At 44.7% G+C, this 16,535-nt stretch overlaps 1 protein-coding gene across 1 annotated transcript in view; it reads left to right on the top strand.

Moving 5' to 3' along the window:
* KCTD16 (potassium channel tetramerization domain containing 16) overlaps nt 1-16,535 on the top strand; it is a 230,886-nt gene that overhangs the window by 20,490 nt on the left and 193,861 nt on the right. The window contains exons 3-4 of the mRNA XM_006128551.4: nt 9,518-10,418; nt 10,721-11,848. Of these exons, the coding sequence (XP_006128613.2) occupies nt 11,017-11,848 (832 nt within the window). The 5' untranslated portion in view covers nt 9,518-10,418; nt 10,721-11,016. The remainder of the gene's footprint in view (nt 1-9,517; nt 10,419-10,720; nt 11,849-16,535) is intronic.

Genomic DNA, 16,535 nt, shown 5'->3' with positions numbered 1-16,535 from the left:
ACAATAAAAATGGCCACCACGCTGTGCCGGCTCAGCTGATCGTCGGCACAGCGTGCGAGTCAAGACACGTATCGGTCAACAAAGGAAGCCTTTGTCAACCGCTCCCTTATGCCTCGTGGATCTGCGTCTTGACTCGCATGCTGTGCCGATGATCAGCTGAGCCAGCACAGCGTGGCGGCCATTTTTATTTTAATGAAGCGGGGGATATTTAAATCCCCACTTCATTGACTATGTTGGGTAGCCTATTTTACATGCCTCTCTCGGCAGAAGCATGTAGGCTAGACATACCCCCAGAGTGGTATTTCATCACTCAAAGAAGAAATAAGAGTTACTCACCCTGAGCAGTATCAGGTTTTTTTGAGATGCTACACTACCCTTCCTCCTTCCCCTGCTTTGGAGCGTCTTCTGGGGCTAGAGCTGGGGTAGAGGAGGAACAGAGGGGCCAAGCCTTGCACATGCCTAACTGTCACCAACGGCGTGAGGAGATGCCATGGCGCATGCGTGGCACAGCACTGCTGGAAAAATCTCTGGGTCGCCGGCACAAGGACGCACCAGCACCCAAAGTGTAGCACCCACGGGGGGACACATCTTGAAGGCCCCCCCGTTACTGCACAGGGTGAATAACTCTCTTTTTCCCAGCTACAAATCTGACTTTCTAAAGCAAAGTCACTAAAAGAGTCCAAAAACCAAATGTTCCTTTAATGTGTCCCTCGCTTTTCCTTTCACTGCACCTCACTCACCCAGTGAAGATTCAGAGTTCAGAGCTGCTTTCATGTGAGTTCACCTCGGAGGTGGGAAGGAATGGATGGATGAAGATGGCAACTTGCTCATTCATCCAGCTGCACCATTCACTCTGACCACTCTTGTTTGAGACGTCTTCATCTCCTGTCTGATTGTGCTGGGGGTTCTGTTCTGCTTGTCTCCTGCCCTCTGGGCGCCCGGATACCATCATCATCTGGGAACCCCGATCAGTGCAAGCTCCGTGGAGTGGTGAGGTCTCTCTCTCTCTCTCTCCCTCCCATTAACTATCTCTCTAAGCATAGCCTCCTGACCCTGCCCTATGTAAACTGTTATATGGTTACCTAACATTTGTAATCAGTTTCAGTTTATATTTAATATTGTAACTGTTAGATTTAATATTGTAACTTTTGATATCAATTCACTACTCAGAAATAAATCACTTTCATTGTTACGCTGGTTGCTTCTCTCTCTTTCTCTTTCGCTCATTCTTCCTTAAGGGGTGTTGCTTTGGCTTCCCCATTCGCTCTGCAACAATGCTTCTTGTACCCAAGCTAAAGATCCCTGTAGTGCCCCAAATCCTGTGGGGTTTGCTCATCGTGTAGTTTCCCAGTGAATGATTGTGCTGTGAAAGTGGGGATAGGGAAGTGCTGAACCCGGGGGCTTATGAGGATTGCAGCTTAAAGTGCTGTTTAATCTAGCCCACGGAGTCCAAAGGCACATGAGGGTGCATTGTGGCATTTCTGTGAAACCCAGCCAGCTGAGTCCAGGGACATATGAGGGGGTCAGCTTGTGAGTGCTGGTTCCCCAGTCCTCTCAGACATGCTTTGTTAGTGGTTGTGAGTGTCTGTGTGTGTTGATAAGGTGGGAAGAACCCCATCCTGAGGAACCTAGTTCCTGCAGGAGAGCTCCAGTGGGAGAGGGAATTGGCAGCAGGGAGAATTCAGCTCCATATGAGAGCACAAGCAGCACACTGATAGAATGGTTAACCTTTCCCCAGTCCCATAAGAGTAACCCTGATAAATGAGCATACCCCAGAGTATTGGGCAAATCTGGTAACATCACACACAAAAGCACATCGAAAAAGCGATCTGCTTTTTCGAAAGAGAGCATCCAGGCTGAATGGACGTTCTCTTGCATGTAAGCTGTGATTGCAATGAATGGAATGGCCACCAGGGCACCTGTGCTTTTTCCTTTTTCTTCTTCTTCTTCCGAAAATGCTCCCTCTTCCCCATCCACACATGCCTTTTTGCAAAAGAGCTCTTTTGCAAAAAGGCTTCTTTCCCATAGAATAAGGATTACCAATGCTGGAAAAACCCCTCTGTTCTTTTGATTTTCTTGCAGAAACACAGTACCAATCTGAGCTATTGAACTGAACAAAGAAAACCCTAACAGGTTTGCCAACAAAGGATACATCAGTTCCTGGCTGAAATATTGTCCGATGTAGGATGACAGTCACTGAATTTGATTGAACATGCTGTTTCCTCTTGCTGTCAGTTTCTGAAAGCCTGGGCCTGGGGTGATGTGTTTGTCCTTGGGATGGCTGTTGATAAGGGTAGCATGCCGTTTTCTCTGCAGAAGTTGTGTACACATCCTGTATTTTATATCATGAAGAAACAATGTTTTCTCACATCCCACATTACAATTGCAGGCTCTCTCTCCTTTACACCCTGCCCACATGCTGAGCAGTTGTGAAAGTCATTCTCTCTCTCTCTCTCTCTCTCCTGGTAGACATACATTATGTACTCGACTTATGAATAAAAAATCTAGAGTTTCATAATGCCTTACATATATATTTTAACAAATTGTACTTTATGGGATTCAAACTTTTTGGCTGCTAAGCCCTTTTCTGGGACAAGTCTGCCATTTCACATTTTTTTATGTAGCTTCTTCAAAGTGAAAGATTGCACTGGAACTTCTTGTTCACAAGAATTGCTGAGTTTCAGCAGATGAGTCTTTTACCATATGTAACTCATACTGCAGAATCAATAGGCAACTTATTATTTCAACTGATTACTGTACCTTTCCTTGTCATATTGAGCACTTGGAGTTCTTTGTCCATTTCCAAAGCTCCCTGAGTGATGTGAAGACTGCTGAGTGCTAGAAAGTGAGCACCGAGCACTATGCATTTTATAAACATTTCTGGGAAAACGTATTTGATTTAAAGGTACAGTAATTCTGGAGCAGTTTAGAGCTCGTACCTTCAAGTACTCTTGCTTCTCTGTGAATAAAATGTCACAGGTTTAGATTGGAGGCTTGATTGCAATTGCTAGAGTTTGTCTACAGGAGTTGGTGTCTGATTTTCATTTATACTAAGGCTTCTTTATACTGGTCTGGCAGTATAAAGGGGCTTTAAAGTATACATAAAGGCTTAGTGTAAGTGCTCCCCAGGAATAGCACCATATGCTGTGAACTGCTCCTCTCTCGTAATTTAAGCAGGGTTGAGTTGGATCAGGAAACTGCCAAAGAACACCAAGTACTGCAGGATATGGCACTTTTCCTTCTCAGACCTTTCTGAATTAGTGGGGATGTTAGAGAGCTCTGTGCTGCTGGAACATGTTATCTGTTAGGCCAAGACAATGTGAGCTGAGAGGACTAATAGAAGGGCCTGGCACCCATACCATGGGTCTGTCTGCCCCCCTCCCCGACACTCACCAGAAGCAGCGGGGAAAGCAGAGCAACACAATCCCAGCTCACTCTGCTTTCCTGGCATATCTCTTGGGGCCCACTCTCATTGGCGGGAAGCAGAGAGACATGGTAGGGAAGCAGAGTGAGCTGGGGCCACCTTATTCCACTTCCTCTGCTGCTGCCAGTGAATGCAGGGGGCTGGACCCTACTGCTGGTGCCATCCTTTTGCCGCCTAGTCCCCCTGGCCCACGTTGCTCAGGTGAGAGGAAGAGGCAGGGTGGTGTGGTTCAAGGGCAGAGAAAACGTGGGGAGGGAGTGGGACAGGGTTGGGGAGAGGCAGAGCCTGGGGCAGAGGGGGTTATCATAGCCCTTCCCTGGGTGGGGTGTGTGGTCACATGACCAGTGGCCCTTGTGCCTTCCCACCAGTCACCCCTGCATTTAGGTATCACATAAAAATTAGATCATGCTCACTTATAGTTATCAAAGTTTCCAATTCAAATGTCTCAAACAAATTCCAACTTAGATTATTATTCTTCCTCTCAAAGGGTATGTCTACACTACCCCACTAGTTCGAACTAGCGGGGTAATGTATGCATACCGAAGTTGCTAATGAAGCCCGGGATTTGAATTTCCCGGGCTTCATTAGCATAAAGCCGGCGCCGCCATTTTTAAAAGCCGGCTAGTGCGAACCCCGTGCCACGCGGCTACACGCGGCACGGGCTAGATAGTTCGAACTACGTAGCCATTCCGAACTATCTGTACTCCTCGTGGCTACTCAGCGGCTCTGGAATAGGGCCACGTGGCAGGCAGGAGCAGCAAGGCAACCATCATACAGGCCTGGCCCTAGCTTCAGCCCTTCACTAGGCCCAGCCGGGGCCAGAGCTGGAGCCACGTTGCAGGTGGCTGCTCTTTCAGTGGTATTGTTCTTGTACCTGCTGCAACCATCACAATTCATTATTAACAGTCTTGTTTGTTAGAAAGCACTCATTTCCCTCAGAATGACTGTCAGGCCTTCCGTGTTGTGTGTGGTGACAAATCACATAGTGCAGGGGCGGTCAATAAGCAGATTGTGGGACAAATACAGTACATTTGGCACTTAGGGTCAGCCATACTAATAAAGATGCATGGATGAAAATGCTGGTTTAACTGCTCTTTTTATTTGTGACTGGGAAGGAGCTGTTTTAGTATTCTTTCTTCCATAATATTGTGTGTGTGTGATTGTGTGTGTGTGTGTGTGTGTGTGTGAATATATTTGTTAGTAACTGGTGGGTGCAATGGTGGCACACATCTGAACAAGCGCACATGACCTCAATATTGGTGCACAAGACAAAACTCACTCCACTCATGGATGGAAAATCTTAGAGGGAACACTGGCTAGGACTCAGTTTTACTCTAGAGTGTTTCTTGTACTTGCTTTATCGTAGTTCCTTCTGATAGTTGCCGCGCTTCCTCTCCACTGGATTTTAGATAAGTGCAGTTTTACACAGGAGTAGCTAATGTCATAATTTTATACCTGACCTATATCTTATACCAATATTTAGGTCACCACTGAATTTGGCTCAGAGACCTAGGAGGTTTACTATTTTCTGGCTGCATTTAGCTGATGACTTGTGTTTGGCTGTGAAGTGTTAGGTGGTGCTTTATTAAGGAAGCCTCTGTACCAAAAGAAATTGCATTATGTTACAGCATTGAAACATCCTGTGTAAAGAAACAAGGTCTCGGAATGAATTTTTCATTTATTTGAAAAGTGCAAATGCATTTTGAAAACTGGTGTGACTAAGTTGCCAAAGTAATTGTTCCTTTCAAAGGGCAATTCTGATTATAATGGTTCAAAAGGACTTAGAGCTTAAATACATCAGTGATACTAATCACACAGTAACCTGGCCAGAGTACCTTGTGGTACTGTTTACAGGCATCTTCATGTTCTTTATTGGAATCTGTTTATCACTGAGATGCTCAGTGCAAAGCAAGTAGGCAGAATGAGCCTGATGCTTCTGCAGTACTTCCAAGACCTGTTCTCCCTGAAGTTTGGAACTGGAATTCTGATCTTACTCATGGTAGGTCAGTAGGGGCAAGTTCAACTCCAGAATGAGCTGCCTCAGCTTTTACTGACCAGTAGTGAACTGAGCCTAAAACTCTCTCTCAGTCCGTAGGACATGATCAATTTAGTCTAGATTAGGATAAAAGCTGTGTTGTTAGAACATATAAATTAACAGGTTTCACCTAACATATTTGAGAACTCTAGCGAGTGTAGACAAGGCACATTGCTTTGAACAGGTGCGATACTAACTGAGTTAAATCCTGCTGGAAGCCCACGCATCAACCCAACTTCTTAGTATGTGTTAAACTCTACACTACCTTGCCTGTACAAGGCTTTTCCAATGTGTTCTGGTGCCGGTGAGTGGGGAAGAGACAGATCCCTTCTGCGGGAGCCAGGCCCCCCACTAATCCTCCTGAATCTCCCAGAGGTCCCGTCAGTTGCTGGCCAGGCCCTTCTCCCTCCTGCCACAGAGTTTGGGGTGCACATGCTCCCTCATATCCCCTATGCATTGCCCCTGCTTAGAAGAAAACATACTCTGGCAGCACTGTGCTCTCTAACATCACCACATACTAAGAAACCAGGCTCCACTCCTGGATCTTCTGGGATCTTCTTCCACCAGACTGCCAGCCGGCCTCCACTCCCAGCCACCAGAGCTCTGTGATCCAGGGCTCTCCGGTCTAACACCACATCTTTAAATCCTGGTCTAGGCAAGGCCTTTGTGATCTTGGCATAGCAACTATTAAATTGGTCTGAAGGGACTGCAGTGAAGTGATGCAAGATTCCCTATCCCTCTTCCTTCTGATGTGTGATTACACAACCTCCATGGTGTCCCCTGCTACTCTGGAATTAAAAGTCAAATCCAGAAATCTAATTGAGATACAGGTTGGGCCTCACTGGTCTGGCATCCTGGGTACCTGATGGGTCCTGAACGAGGGTGTTTGCCAGACCAGGGGAAGTCAATTCTGGCCCCTCTGCTGCTGTCCTCTGGAAGTAAGATCTGAATTCCAATTGGAAAAGCCTCAGCTGGGCTCCCTGCTCCCGAGCTGCCAGACCAGCTCTGCTCCAGCCTTGGTTGGGCTTCCGGTCACCAGATAGGCTCTTCTCCCAGGTGCTGGTTCCCCTGGCCACTGGCTCTGCTCCTGGCCCCACCCAGGCTCTGGCTGCCGGCCCCCCTGCAACTAACCACCAGCCCCCTGAGGCTCCCGCTCCCAGCCACCAGAACGGTGTGGACCAGGGGCTCTTTGATCCATCAATTAGGTTGCCAGGTGTCCGGTATTGATCCAGAAAGTCTGGTATTTTTGCCTCCTGTCCGGTAAAAAAAAAAATCAGAAAATACTGGACACCTAAAGTGGCCAATATTTTCTGATTTTTTTTCCCAACCAGGAGGCAAAAATACTGGACACCTGGCAACCCTACGACACACTTGACAACTGGGCACAGCCCCCGGCCTCTCCTCCACCCCGGGTCCCTGAAACTCTCAGCCCCCCACCCCTGGATACCCTGCTTACCTGGTTCCGCAGGGAAGCTGCGTTCTGGCTTCACCAAGAAAACAAAATGGCCGCCAGCAAAAAGCCTAAAGACTAAGGGGAAGCAATGCCTTCCCTGGGTCTTAGTGCTCAACCTCTCTGCAGTTCCTATCCCTATTCTGACTCTACATGCACTCTGAAAAGGGCCATGCTGTTTTAATGCTGTTTTATTATTTAATTTTTTTTTTGCTCAACAATTTTGGTTTCCCCCTGCTTTTTTTTCCCCTCGACAGAATTTCCCCCCGGGGTTTTTTTTGGGGGGGGCAGGGGGCGGGCGTGTTCGATATTTTTGGTTAAACCATCTGGCAACCCTACCAGCAATAACCATTGCCTCCAACTGAAATCATTTAAAGAAAAATAGACAGATTTAACTCACCTTTGAAACATCAGCTTTAGCTTTAGATTTTGTCATTCACTTTTTCGATAGAAGATATTCAAATAAATCCCCCCTTTCATTTTGATACGTTACTGTAAAGTGCATCTTTCAAATCACTGTGCTGGTACTTTATTTAAATAAAAATATGGATCCATTTTCAAAATCTCAGTGTGGCCTCTGAAATTGCAGATGGAACTTTGAGCAATTTTTGATTACCCTATTTTTGGAAGCACAAAACCTCAGATTGAATACACAAATTATCTTTGAATACCCTAGGGCAAATATAGATAACTAAACCATGCCAAAATGTAACGATGAAAATGAAGTTGTACTTAAAACTGTGCCTTCAATTTTTGAAACCAAGACTCTTATTCATCATGCTTTTAGAGAAATTTGAATAGCATTTGTAAAGATGATGTACAGTAAGCATAGGCAACGATTCAGTCTAACACGGCTACCCCTCTGATAGTAAGCATAGGGTTTGCCTTTCTATGAAAATGTAATTTCATGGTAACGTTGCTTGTAAACAGTTACAGCATATACCATTTATTATGGTTTTGATTTAACAAAGCATTTAAGCGTGTGCTTATGTCCTATTAACTTTAAGCTTTTGCTTAATTCTTTGTTGAAGGAGAATGAACTGCAATGTATGTTTTCTGTTTGTTTTCCTAACAACATAAAATTGGTATTTTCTTTGAATGTATGACTTAATTTTGAAAAGCTAAAAAACAAAATGCAAAAATAGTACAAACAACCATGGTTCCTGGATAAAAGCTGAAAGCGAGCAAAAGGTGTAGAATTTCAAACCATCATATTCCTGAATAATGTAATTGTAATTATATCTCAAAACCATAAGGTGGTGCTGTAAGCATGCTAAATAATATAGTGTAAGGTAATCTTGCACTATGAAAAAAGTTATAGAAGCTACAAGAGATTAATGTGTTGGTTGAATAAGCTGAATTAAATATAAATAAGCATTAAGACATTTATTAATGTCCTGATTGCGTAAGGTGTTCTGGACATTATTAGCAGGATGGTGATTAAAAGAGGCTGTTTACATGGAAATACTTGTATTTTACAACATTGAAAAATATAAAAGTTTTAAAATCTGAATTAAAAGCTGGCTGAAATTAGTGTTTCGATACTGCAGAATGCCTGATTGATATGAATTTGATATATTAGTTGGAACATGATTTTGGCCATGTTTAAATATACTGATAGTGTGGTGACCTTCACTACTGTAAATCGTAACTTCAGTGGAAGCCAATGGAGTGAGATCAGAATCTGTCTCATAATAAAGTAAAATATTTCTTGTTATAAGTTCAGAAAGGTGATTGTTTCAGGCATATTTAAGAGTCATAAGAAATATATAATTTTGTCAATGGGGTTATCCATATTGTGAAAGTGAGCAATGTTTTAAAATGTTTCAGCTAATAAGTCTTAATGCACGTTGTATTATATACCATTTAGCACATATAGTAGGCAGCTAGAGGTGTTTATAAATGTGTTAGGTGGTTGCAGTCAATTCTAAGGTCTAAACAGGGCCAAACAGAAACTGAAATACTATCACGGTTGAAATACTGGAAAACAATGATGGTGATTCTCCCCTGCCTTGCTGACAGTCCTACACTGGTGTGACTCCTCCGACGTCACTAGAGTTAATACCTATTTACACCATCACAGGTGAGAACAGAATAAGGCCCTCAGCTGAATGGCACATGTTATATTTATCACACCGCTTGAAAGTTTGCTCAACTGTAAATCTGATATACCAGTAAAACAAACCTAATTAACACATTTTAGCTAAAATGTTTTCAAACACTGCTAAATTTTACAGCCTCACAAGCCCCTGAACAAAGTTCCTATCAATATTTTAACTATTGTTTTAGAATTCCCCTACAAATTAATGTAACTATGACATTATAGTTCAGTGGCAAAATTGTGCTCCTATTCTGATTGATTTCAAAACTGGTTTCTCTCTTGCATATTCTGTTCATTCCAAATTATTTTTATAATTAGTTCCTGTACGTTCACAATATCAGGGAATTGAAAGATGAATTAACTTATTGTGTAAAAGTATAGAAATTTTCATCTTGAGCCTTCACACGTTTGATCATATTTTTCTGGGTGTATCTCCAGGTCCCTGAGTTAAATCACATTTGAGTTTCTTCTGTATGCCACAGAGGTGGATGCATTTTTGTGTTGTAGGGGAAACAGATATAATGCTAAGAAAGAAGTTTACTTGAATTTCAAAAACAGAAGTCTGCAAAAGAAGTAGCAGTTGGAATCTCTGTATTCATCCAGAGGATTAAATGGAAAGTCATAGTTCAACCTTCCCTGGAGGAGCTCTATAGCTGCGCTGAGAATAGCTCTCTGTGACATCATTGGACAGTGCAGCAGCTTCTGAAACTCTTTAAAATACAATAAAAAAGGAAAATAAACCAGAAAGTCTCCCTCTAGTTTCTTCTGTTTTCTCAAAGCCATATTCCTTTAAGATGATGTAATAGTCATTTCCCTGGATGGTTTCTTCCCTGCACTGCTGAAACAACAGCATCTGAACTGCACTGGGAACTGTGGAACCACCCAGCTCAGCAGCCAGAGCAGTAGCTCAGGCAGCAAGAGCAGACGAAGCAGCTACCCTGGGCATCCTTTCAAACTGCTGCAGGCTTATCTTCTCTGACCCTTACTGGGAACATGGGAGCTTCTTTGCCCTTCCTGCCAGGCAGGATACCACTTCGGGAGCTCACTGAAATGTATCAGTTCTTTTCTCAGATTCTGGGGTTTCTGCGAGTCATCTAAACCAAGGTCCTCTTTTCTGAAACTCTTTTAAGGATCCTGATTGGGATTTATTTTGTTTGATTTTTTCCCCATCTCAGATATTGCTATAAATATTGGTTTTTCATCGTTACACATCACGGTTAACTTTCCTTTGACTCAGTTTAACTCTTGAGATCTATATGGACGGCTGTTCATAAGAGCACTTTTCTTACCTTTTCTGTCCTTTTCTGGGGTTGGATTTGATATTAATTGGACTCTGTGCCTGTGTGTGTTCTGATTGCTCAGAACATTTTCTTTCCTTCGCAAGAACTATGCATTAACTGTAACCAAGGTAAGACTTGATGCTCTCTTTCTCTCATCTGTAAAGGCTCTAAATTAGACACTTGTTTAAAGTTGAAGTATTTATTTTCTTGTTATTTTCAATGTTGTCAAATGTATCCCCTCCACCAAACACACTAATTATTGTTTGGGGAGAAAAAAACTTGCCAAAATATTAATTTAAAAAAGATCTTGATTTTTCTCTCTGGAAATCAGTACAAGAGGGTGCTATGTGAACTGACCTCATTCCCTCTATTTTAACTTTTATGATATTTGGGGAAATAATTATGTTATTTTGTTTTCCCCCTTCAACAGACCTGTGAATATCGTAGGCTTGGCTTGATCTTGATTTTTGGGACTTTATTGGAAGATCTGATTGCATTTCGTGAAGTTACTGCTCTCCATCCATTGTTTAGGTTTTAAGCTGCTTTGCTAGCTTTTGTGACACAGTCACATCTGGACAATTCTGATTTTTTAATAAACTAACTTTTTGCCCTCCCTTTCTTAAATATTATGAGCCCTTTTGGGGGTCTGGTAGAGGAGCCTCATTCTATTCTGATGTGATTGATAGTCCTGCCATTCCTTGTGGCAAATTTTTGTTTTAAAATACAATGGCTCTGAGTGGAAATTGCAGGACTTACCTCCCTCCTAGAGAACAAGGGGCTGGTCTACACTCCTTTCCAGAGGTGGTGGAGCTAAACGTGGGTGGTCAAGTATACTTTACTCGCCTTTCCACCTTGGTGGGCATCCCACACTCCTTGCTGTGGAAAATGTTCACCCCGAAGAGAGACACAGCCAATGATTTAGCTAAGGACGCCAAGGGAAGGTTCTTCATTGATAGAGATGGTTTCCTCTTCCGCTACATTCTGGACTATCTCAGGGACAAGCAAGTGGTTCTACCTGATCACTTTCCAGAAAAGGGAAGGCTCAAAAGGGAAGCTGAATATTTTCAGCTCCCAGACTTGGTCAAACTCCTAACTCCTGATGATGTCAAGCAAAGCCCCGATGACTATTGCCACAGCGACTACGAGGAGGTCTCCCAAGGCAGTGACACAAGAATATGCCCCCCATCATCGCTCTTACCTTCAGACCGAAAATGGGGTTTCATTACCATTGGGTACAGGGGTTCATGCACCATGGGCAGAGAGAGCCAAGCTGATGCCAAGTTCAGGAGAGTCCCGAGGATTTTGGTTTGTGGAAGGATTGCTCTAGTCAAAGAGGTCTTTGGAGAAAGTTTGAATGAGAGTAGAGACCCAGATAGGGCACCAGAAAGATACACCTCTAGGTTCTATCTCAAGTTCAAGCACCTGGAGAGGGCTTTTGACATGTTGTCAGAATGTGGATTCCACATGGTGGCCTGCAATTCCTCAGTGACGGCTTCTTTTGTCAATCAGTACACAGAAGATAAAGTCTGGTCCAGCTACACTGAATATGTCTTCTACCGTAAGTACAAGAGATTTGTAGAGAAAAAAATAATTATCTGGTCAAAGCCTGTTTCATTTGGTGTGCATTTCATTTTCAGAGAACTAGCAGGCTTGATTTCTTTGTTTCTGCAGCTCACTGAAGTTTTGTTCTGATACAGTAAAATCCAAGGAGACTTGCTTGCATTTCAGCTTTTAAAATGTAAATGAATACTTATCTCAATGGTGTGGTCTTGGCTAGGTGGCAGCACAGACTACTAAAAGCACCTTTTCTCCCCACAATCGAAAGGTATTGCTATCAGAGCCTTTGTACATCAGCCATTTGACTGCCTTTCACATTTCCTGAGTGCTCTCTCAGTGTAATGTAGCAAGTGTTGCAAACACACTGTAGATTTAATTACAAAAAAATTTAAAATGAGATTCAAAATACAAAGGTAATAGATGGTGTGGGGGTCCTTTCCCGCCCCCCTTCTTTCTTCCTTGTCTTTTCTTCCCTTTCAGCTCGCTAGCTGCTGAATGGCCGCTGCCTCTAAAGTTTATTTTGCTGGGCGTGCGGTGTGGGGAGTCTGGGCCCACCCTCACTCCCAGACCCCAGCCCAGGGCCCTAAGGACAGAGTCTCCTGGACCTGTCCCACCGGAGAGGTTATGTCCTTTTAACCCACCGGTGCGCCGGCTCCGTGCCCTGCCCTGGGCTGCTTCCACCTCGCCTCCTTCGCGCCTCTCCTACAACTGTCTTCTCCGTTTCCTTCTCCCCTCCCTCTCTCCCTTCTCCTGCCTCTCTCCCCCCTTCCTGGCACTTCCCTAGGGGCTTTTATCCCCCTCCCCCTGCCCTTCCCCCATGGCTTCTGACGTCACTTCCCCCCCTGCCGTCACTTCCGGCCGCCATTACCCTGCAGCCGTGCGCCCCGCGTTGCTCAGCAATGGTTGCTGGCCCGCCGCTCAGCTGACGCACGGTGGCACTACACAGCCCGCACGTGAGCAACTCCCGTTGTGTTGCCCCCACTAGCGAGAGGGCAATCGCGGGGTCAGTACGGGGTGGGCCCGTTTCGATGGGGTAGGCGGGCCTCACCCCGTCACAGATGGTAATAGATGTTTGATAATAAGCACAGTCAGCCTAGCCATCTGTCCAGAAGGCTGCTGCCCTCCGGAAAAGATGTGTTGCGCTGGCTCCTTTTTAACTGGGTTGTTTTTCAGAACTTATGTTCTTTTAAATTAGGGTTCAGCGGACAGACAGGCAGGTGGCTACATGCTGTTATGAAACACCATATGAAAAGCAGACCCTTCTTAACTAACAGAATTCGCAAGCTGGGGTGGGTAGCTCTGGGACTCAAGGAGGGGAAGCGGAGTTTTGGACAGAAGGGGTGGGGCTGGAGGCCAGCCTCCTCCAGCCAGCCCTTCAGTGCTGCCCAGTGCTCCAATGGTAATTTAAAGGGCCCAGGACTCCCAGCTACTGCCATTGTTGCTGCAGTGGCAGCAGTGGCCAGGAGCCCCAACCAAAGCGCTGGGTTGCCTGGCAGCTACTCACTTTGTTCTCCCTCCCATCCCCCGGCGGCAGGCCTGCTGGAATCACATCAGATCACATACTGTTGTACTAATTTTGATCTGATAGCTCTAGGAGGCTCATTAACTTTCTAAATTGATATTCAGCCAGGGACACTGTTACCAATGGTAACATCAGGGTAATTTTGATTCTCTAATCCTGTATCAGAAAATCATTCCACAACTCTGGGATTTAAATATTCTAGGAGTGGGCTAGGCCATTTCACTTTTGCTTCAAAAAGGTAAAGGAGAGAATGTTTCCCTCATCTCTTTGCACAAGTGGATTTTGCATACTTGTCTCACCTGCTATGCACTATAACTATTGTAGACAATATAGCCCCAGTAACATGAAGCATTGATTAAGGTTTGTGTTGAAAGATGCCCAGAACATGAGCAGTTTATTGACATATAATAAATTACAGGGCAACACTAGGCTAAGTACCACCTACTCCTGTCACTGAGCTCAACAGGCAGCCCAGATCCGCTTATGGAATAGTGATTAAGTTAGCTTAGTTTACCTAAAAAGCCTTCTGTATTTTTGACATGCATACATTTATCTAAAATGAGTTTTATAGTAGGGCTTCTTGGTAAAATCCTTCAGGGTATGTCTACACTACCCCGCTAATTCGAACTAGCGGGGTAATGTAGGCATACCGCACTTGCAAATGAAGTCCGGGATTTGAATTTCCTGGGCTTCATTTGCATAAGCGGGGAGCCGCCATTTTTAAAACCCCGCTGGTTCAAACCCCGTGCAGCGCGGCTACACGGGGCACGAACTAGGTAGTTTGAACTAGGCTTCCTAGTTCGAACTACCGTTACTCCTCGTGAAATGAGGAGTAGAGGTAGTTCGAACTAGGAAGCCTAGTTCGAACTACCTAGTTCGTGCCCCGTGTAGCCACGCTGCACGGGGTTCGAACCAGCGGGGTTTTAAAAATGGCGGCTCCCCGCTTATGCAAATGAAGCCCGGGAAATTCAAATCCCGGGCTTCATTTGCAAGTGCGGTATGCCTACATTACCCCACTAGTTCGAACTAGCGGGGTAGTGTAGACATACCCTCAGAGGTCTTTGGACCAGCTCAAACGCAGGCTGAGCTGGATGACTTACATTATGAGGTTTCTAATATTTGAAATCAGTGTCTGACATGATGCTACAGTAGAGTTAGTGTCATTCCAAAAATGTATGGCAGTGAATACTATATATATTTAACAAAATCAGAAAAATCTATGAGCTTGCTGAAATTATAGCAACTATTTTAAAAACTGAAGCAGGACCCAAATATTATGCTAATCAGCAATCAGAAGATCACTGATATCTTACGTTCACATTCTTCAGAACTTTATCCTTCACAGACTGTGCTAGAGAGTAGCTTTCGTTTTGTGATCATTAGTGATGATGATAGATAATGATACTTAGACACCAAAGTGATAAGGGCCTTAGAAATATCTGAGAGCAAAAAAGAGAGAGAGAGAGAGTGGAAGAGAATGTGTGTATGCAATGGGCTTGATCTAGCTTCCCAAATCCACCATTACAGGCCTGATCCAAACCTATTGAAGCCTCTGGGAAAAATTCCATTGAATTCAACAGGATTTATGTCTGACGCTCTCTGAACACCAGGGCTGGATTAAAGGGGTGGGGGGGGGGGGGGCTAGCCGGGCAACTGCCCGGGTGCCAACCTATGGGGGGAACCTGATTGCAGTTGTAAGGGGCACAGCGCGCCTGGGGGTGGGACTGCACCTGCGCCATGTGCCCGCTGCCTGGGGTGCAAGAAAGGCTCGGGCTGGCACTGCTGAACACACTTCACTTTCATGAATGCCTGAAATTCTAACCTGGATCCAGACCTGCCTTTTTTTCCAATGGTTCCTATCTGCGTAATGGGCCAAACCACGGACCAAAATGTAAACTCGTTCTGCTCAATCTAGATCCAGATGAAATTGCTGTGACTTTTTTTGTCTCCAGTCCCTGCAATAATTGTTGCTGTTGAACCACTGGGGTTTTACAGCTGTATGCTCATGAGTGAAGGAAGGGTGGTTGGGGGAGGCAAGTCCCTAACCCCTCCCCTTCTGCCCAGGCCCCACATCCCATCACGGAGAGGGCAGGCAGTGCGTGACCCCAGCCTTCCCAGGCGGCATGTGGTTGAGTCTCCCCAGCCCTGGAACATGGGAAAGGCGGGTGGCACATGGCCCTGGAGCACGGGGAGGGCAGGTACTGGCGGCAGTAACACTCTGCCCACTCAGTACACCTACAGTACTCAATGCCTTCCCCCGCCTACCATACCCACCGCCCATGTGCATGCTCATAATCCAGGCAAGGACAGAGCTAATGTAAGAACAGGGGCAATACATATAGATTATGTGTAAAGTGGAAGAAAAAAACCTTCACACATACTCTCTAAAAGTCTTTTTTTTTTAAAGCTTTGAGGACCAGTAACATTGACAGCTGGCTTTCTAGTGGGACATTACAACTTCTGTGCAGCTGCTTAGCCATAATTATTTAATTAGAAGCTGCCAACTGTGCCTATATAAGCATTAATTCATCAAGCTGTTATGCTCAGGTTAATGGGCCGAAACCATGGGAGGTGCTATAAAGCAACTAGTTAGTTATGTGCTAAGAGGTTCTTAGCAGAGCATCTTAACTATTTCCTATGAAAATGTAAAGCTCTGCTACTCCAAGTCCTCAGAGATGGGGGGACATACACAAAAGACGTTCATTTTAAAAAGGAACAAGATTTGAGGGAAAAAATCATATTGGTCTCCAATAATGTATGTTCCGCATGTCTGGAGTTCAGTGTCCATGGTTGACATGTAGCTAAAGAATATCCTGCATTTGGAAACTAATCCATTTGAAAGTAATCAGCTGAACTGAAGGAAAATATGCAAAGTGGAAGTTCCCCTGATAAGCTAACAGCTACAGAATGTGTCCTCAACTAAATGTAATGTTAATGTTAAGGGATATGTATGCAGACGTAGGTGCCATTAGGGCTAATGCAGGATTCATGTTCACTATGGCTGAAATATACCCAAGGGCCACAGAAAGTATCCAACACTGCAAACCTATAGCTGTGTTGCTGAGAGCAATGACTGTGCAATCTCTCTCCCCCTTGTATGAGGTGCAGCTGGGCTCCACTCCAGTTTCAAATAGGCCAGTGCAAAGGGGAATTTGGAAAGAGGCTG

The sequence above is a fragment of the Pelodiscus sinensis genome, chromosome 17, assembly GCF_049634645.1.
Source record: "Pelodiscus sinensis isolate JC-2024 chromosome 17, ASM4963464v1, whole genome shotgun sequence".
Classification (NCBI taxonomy): domain Eukaryota; kingdom Metazoa; phylum Chordata; order Testudines; family Trionychidae; genus Pelodiscus; species Pelodiscus sinensis.
The sequence above is the reverse complement of the archived record's forward strand: the minus strand, read 5'-3'. Positions and strand labels throughout refer to the sequence as shown.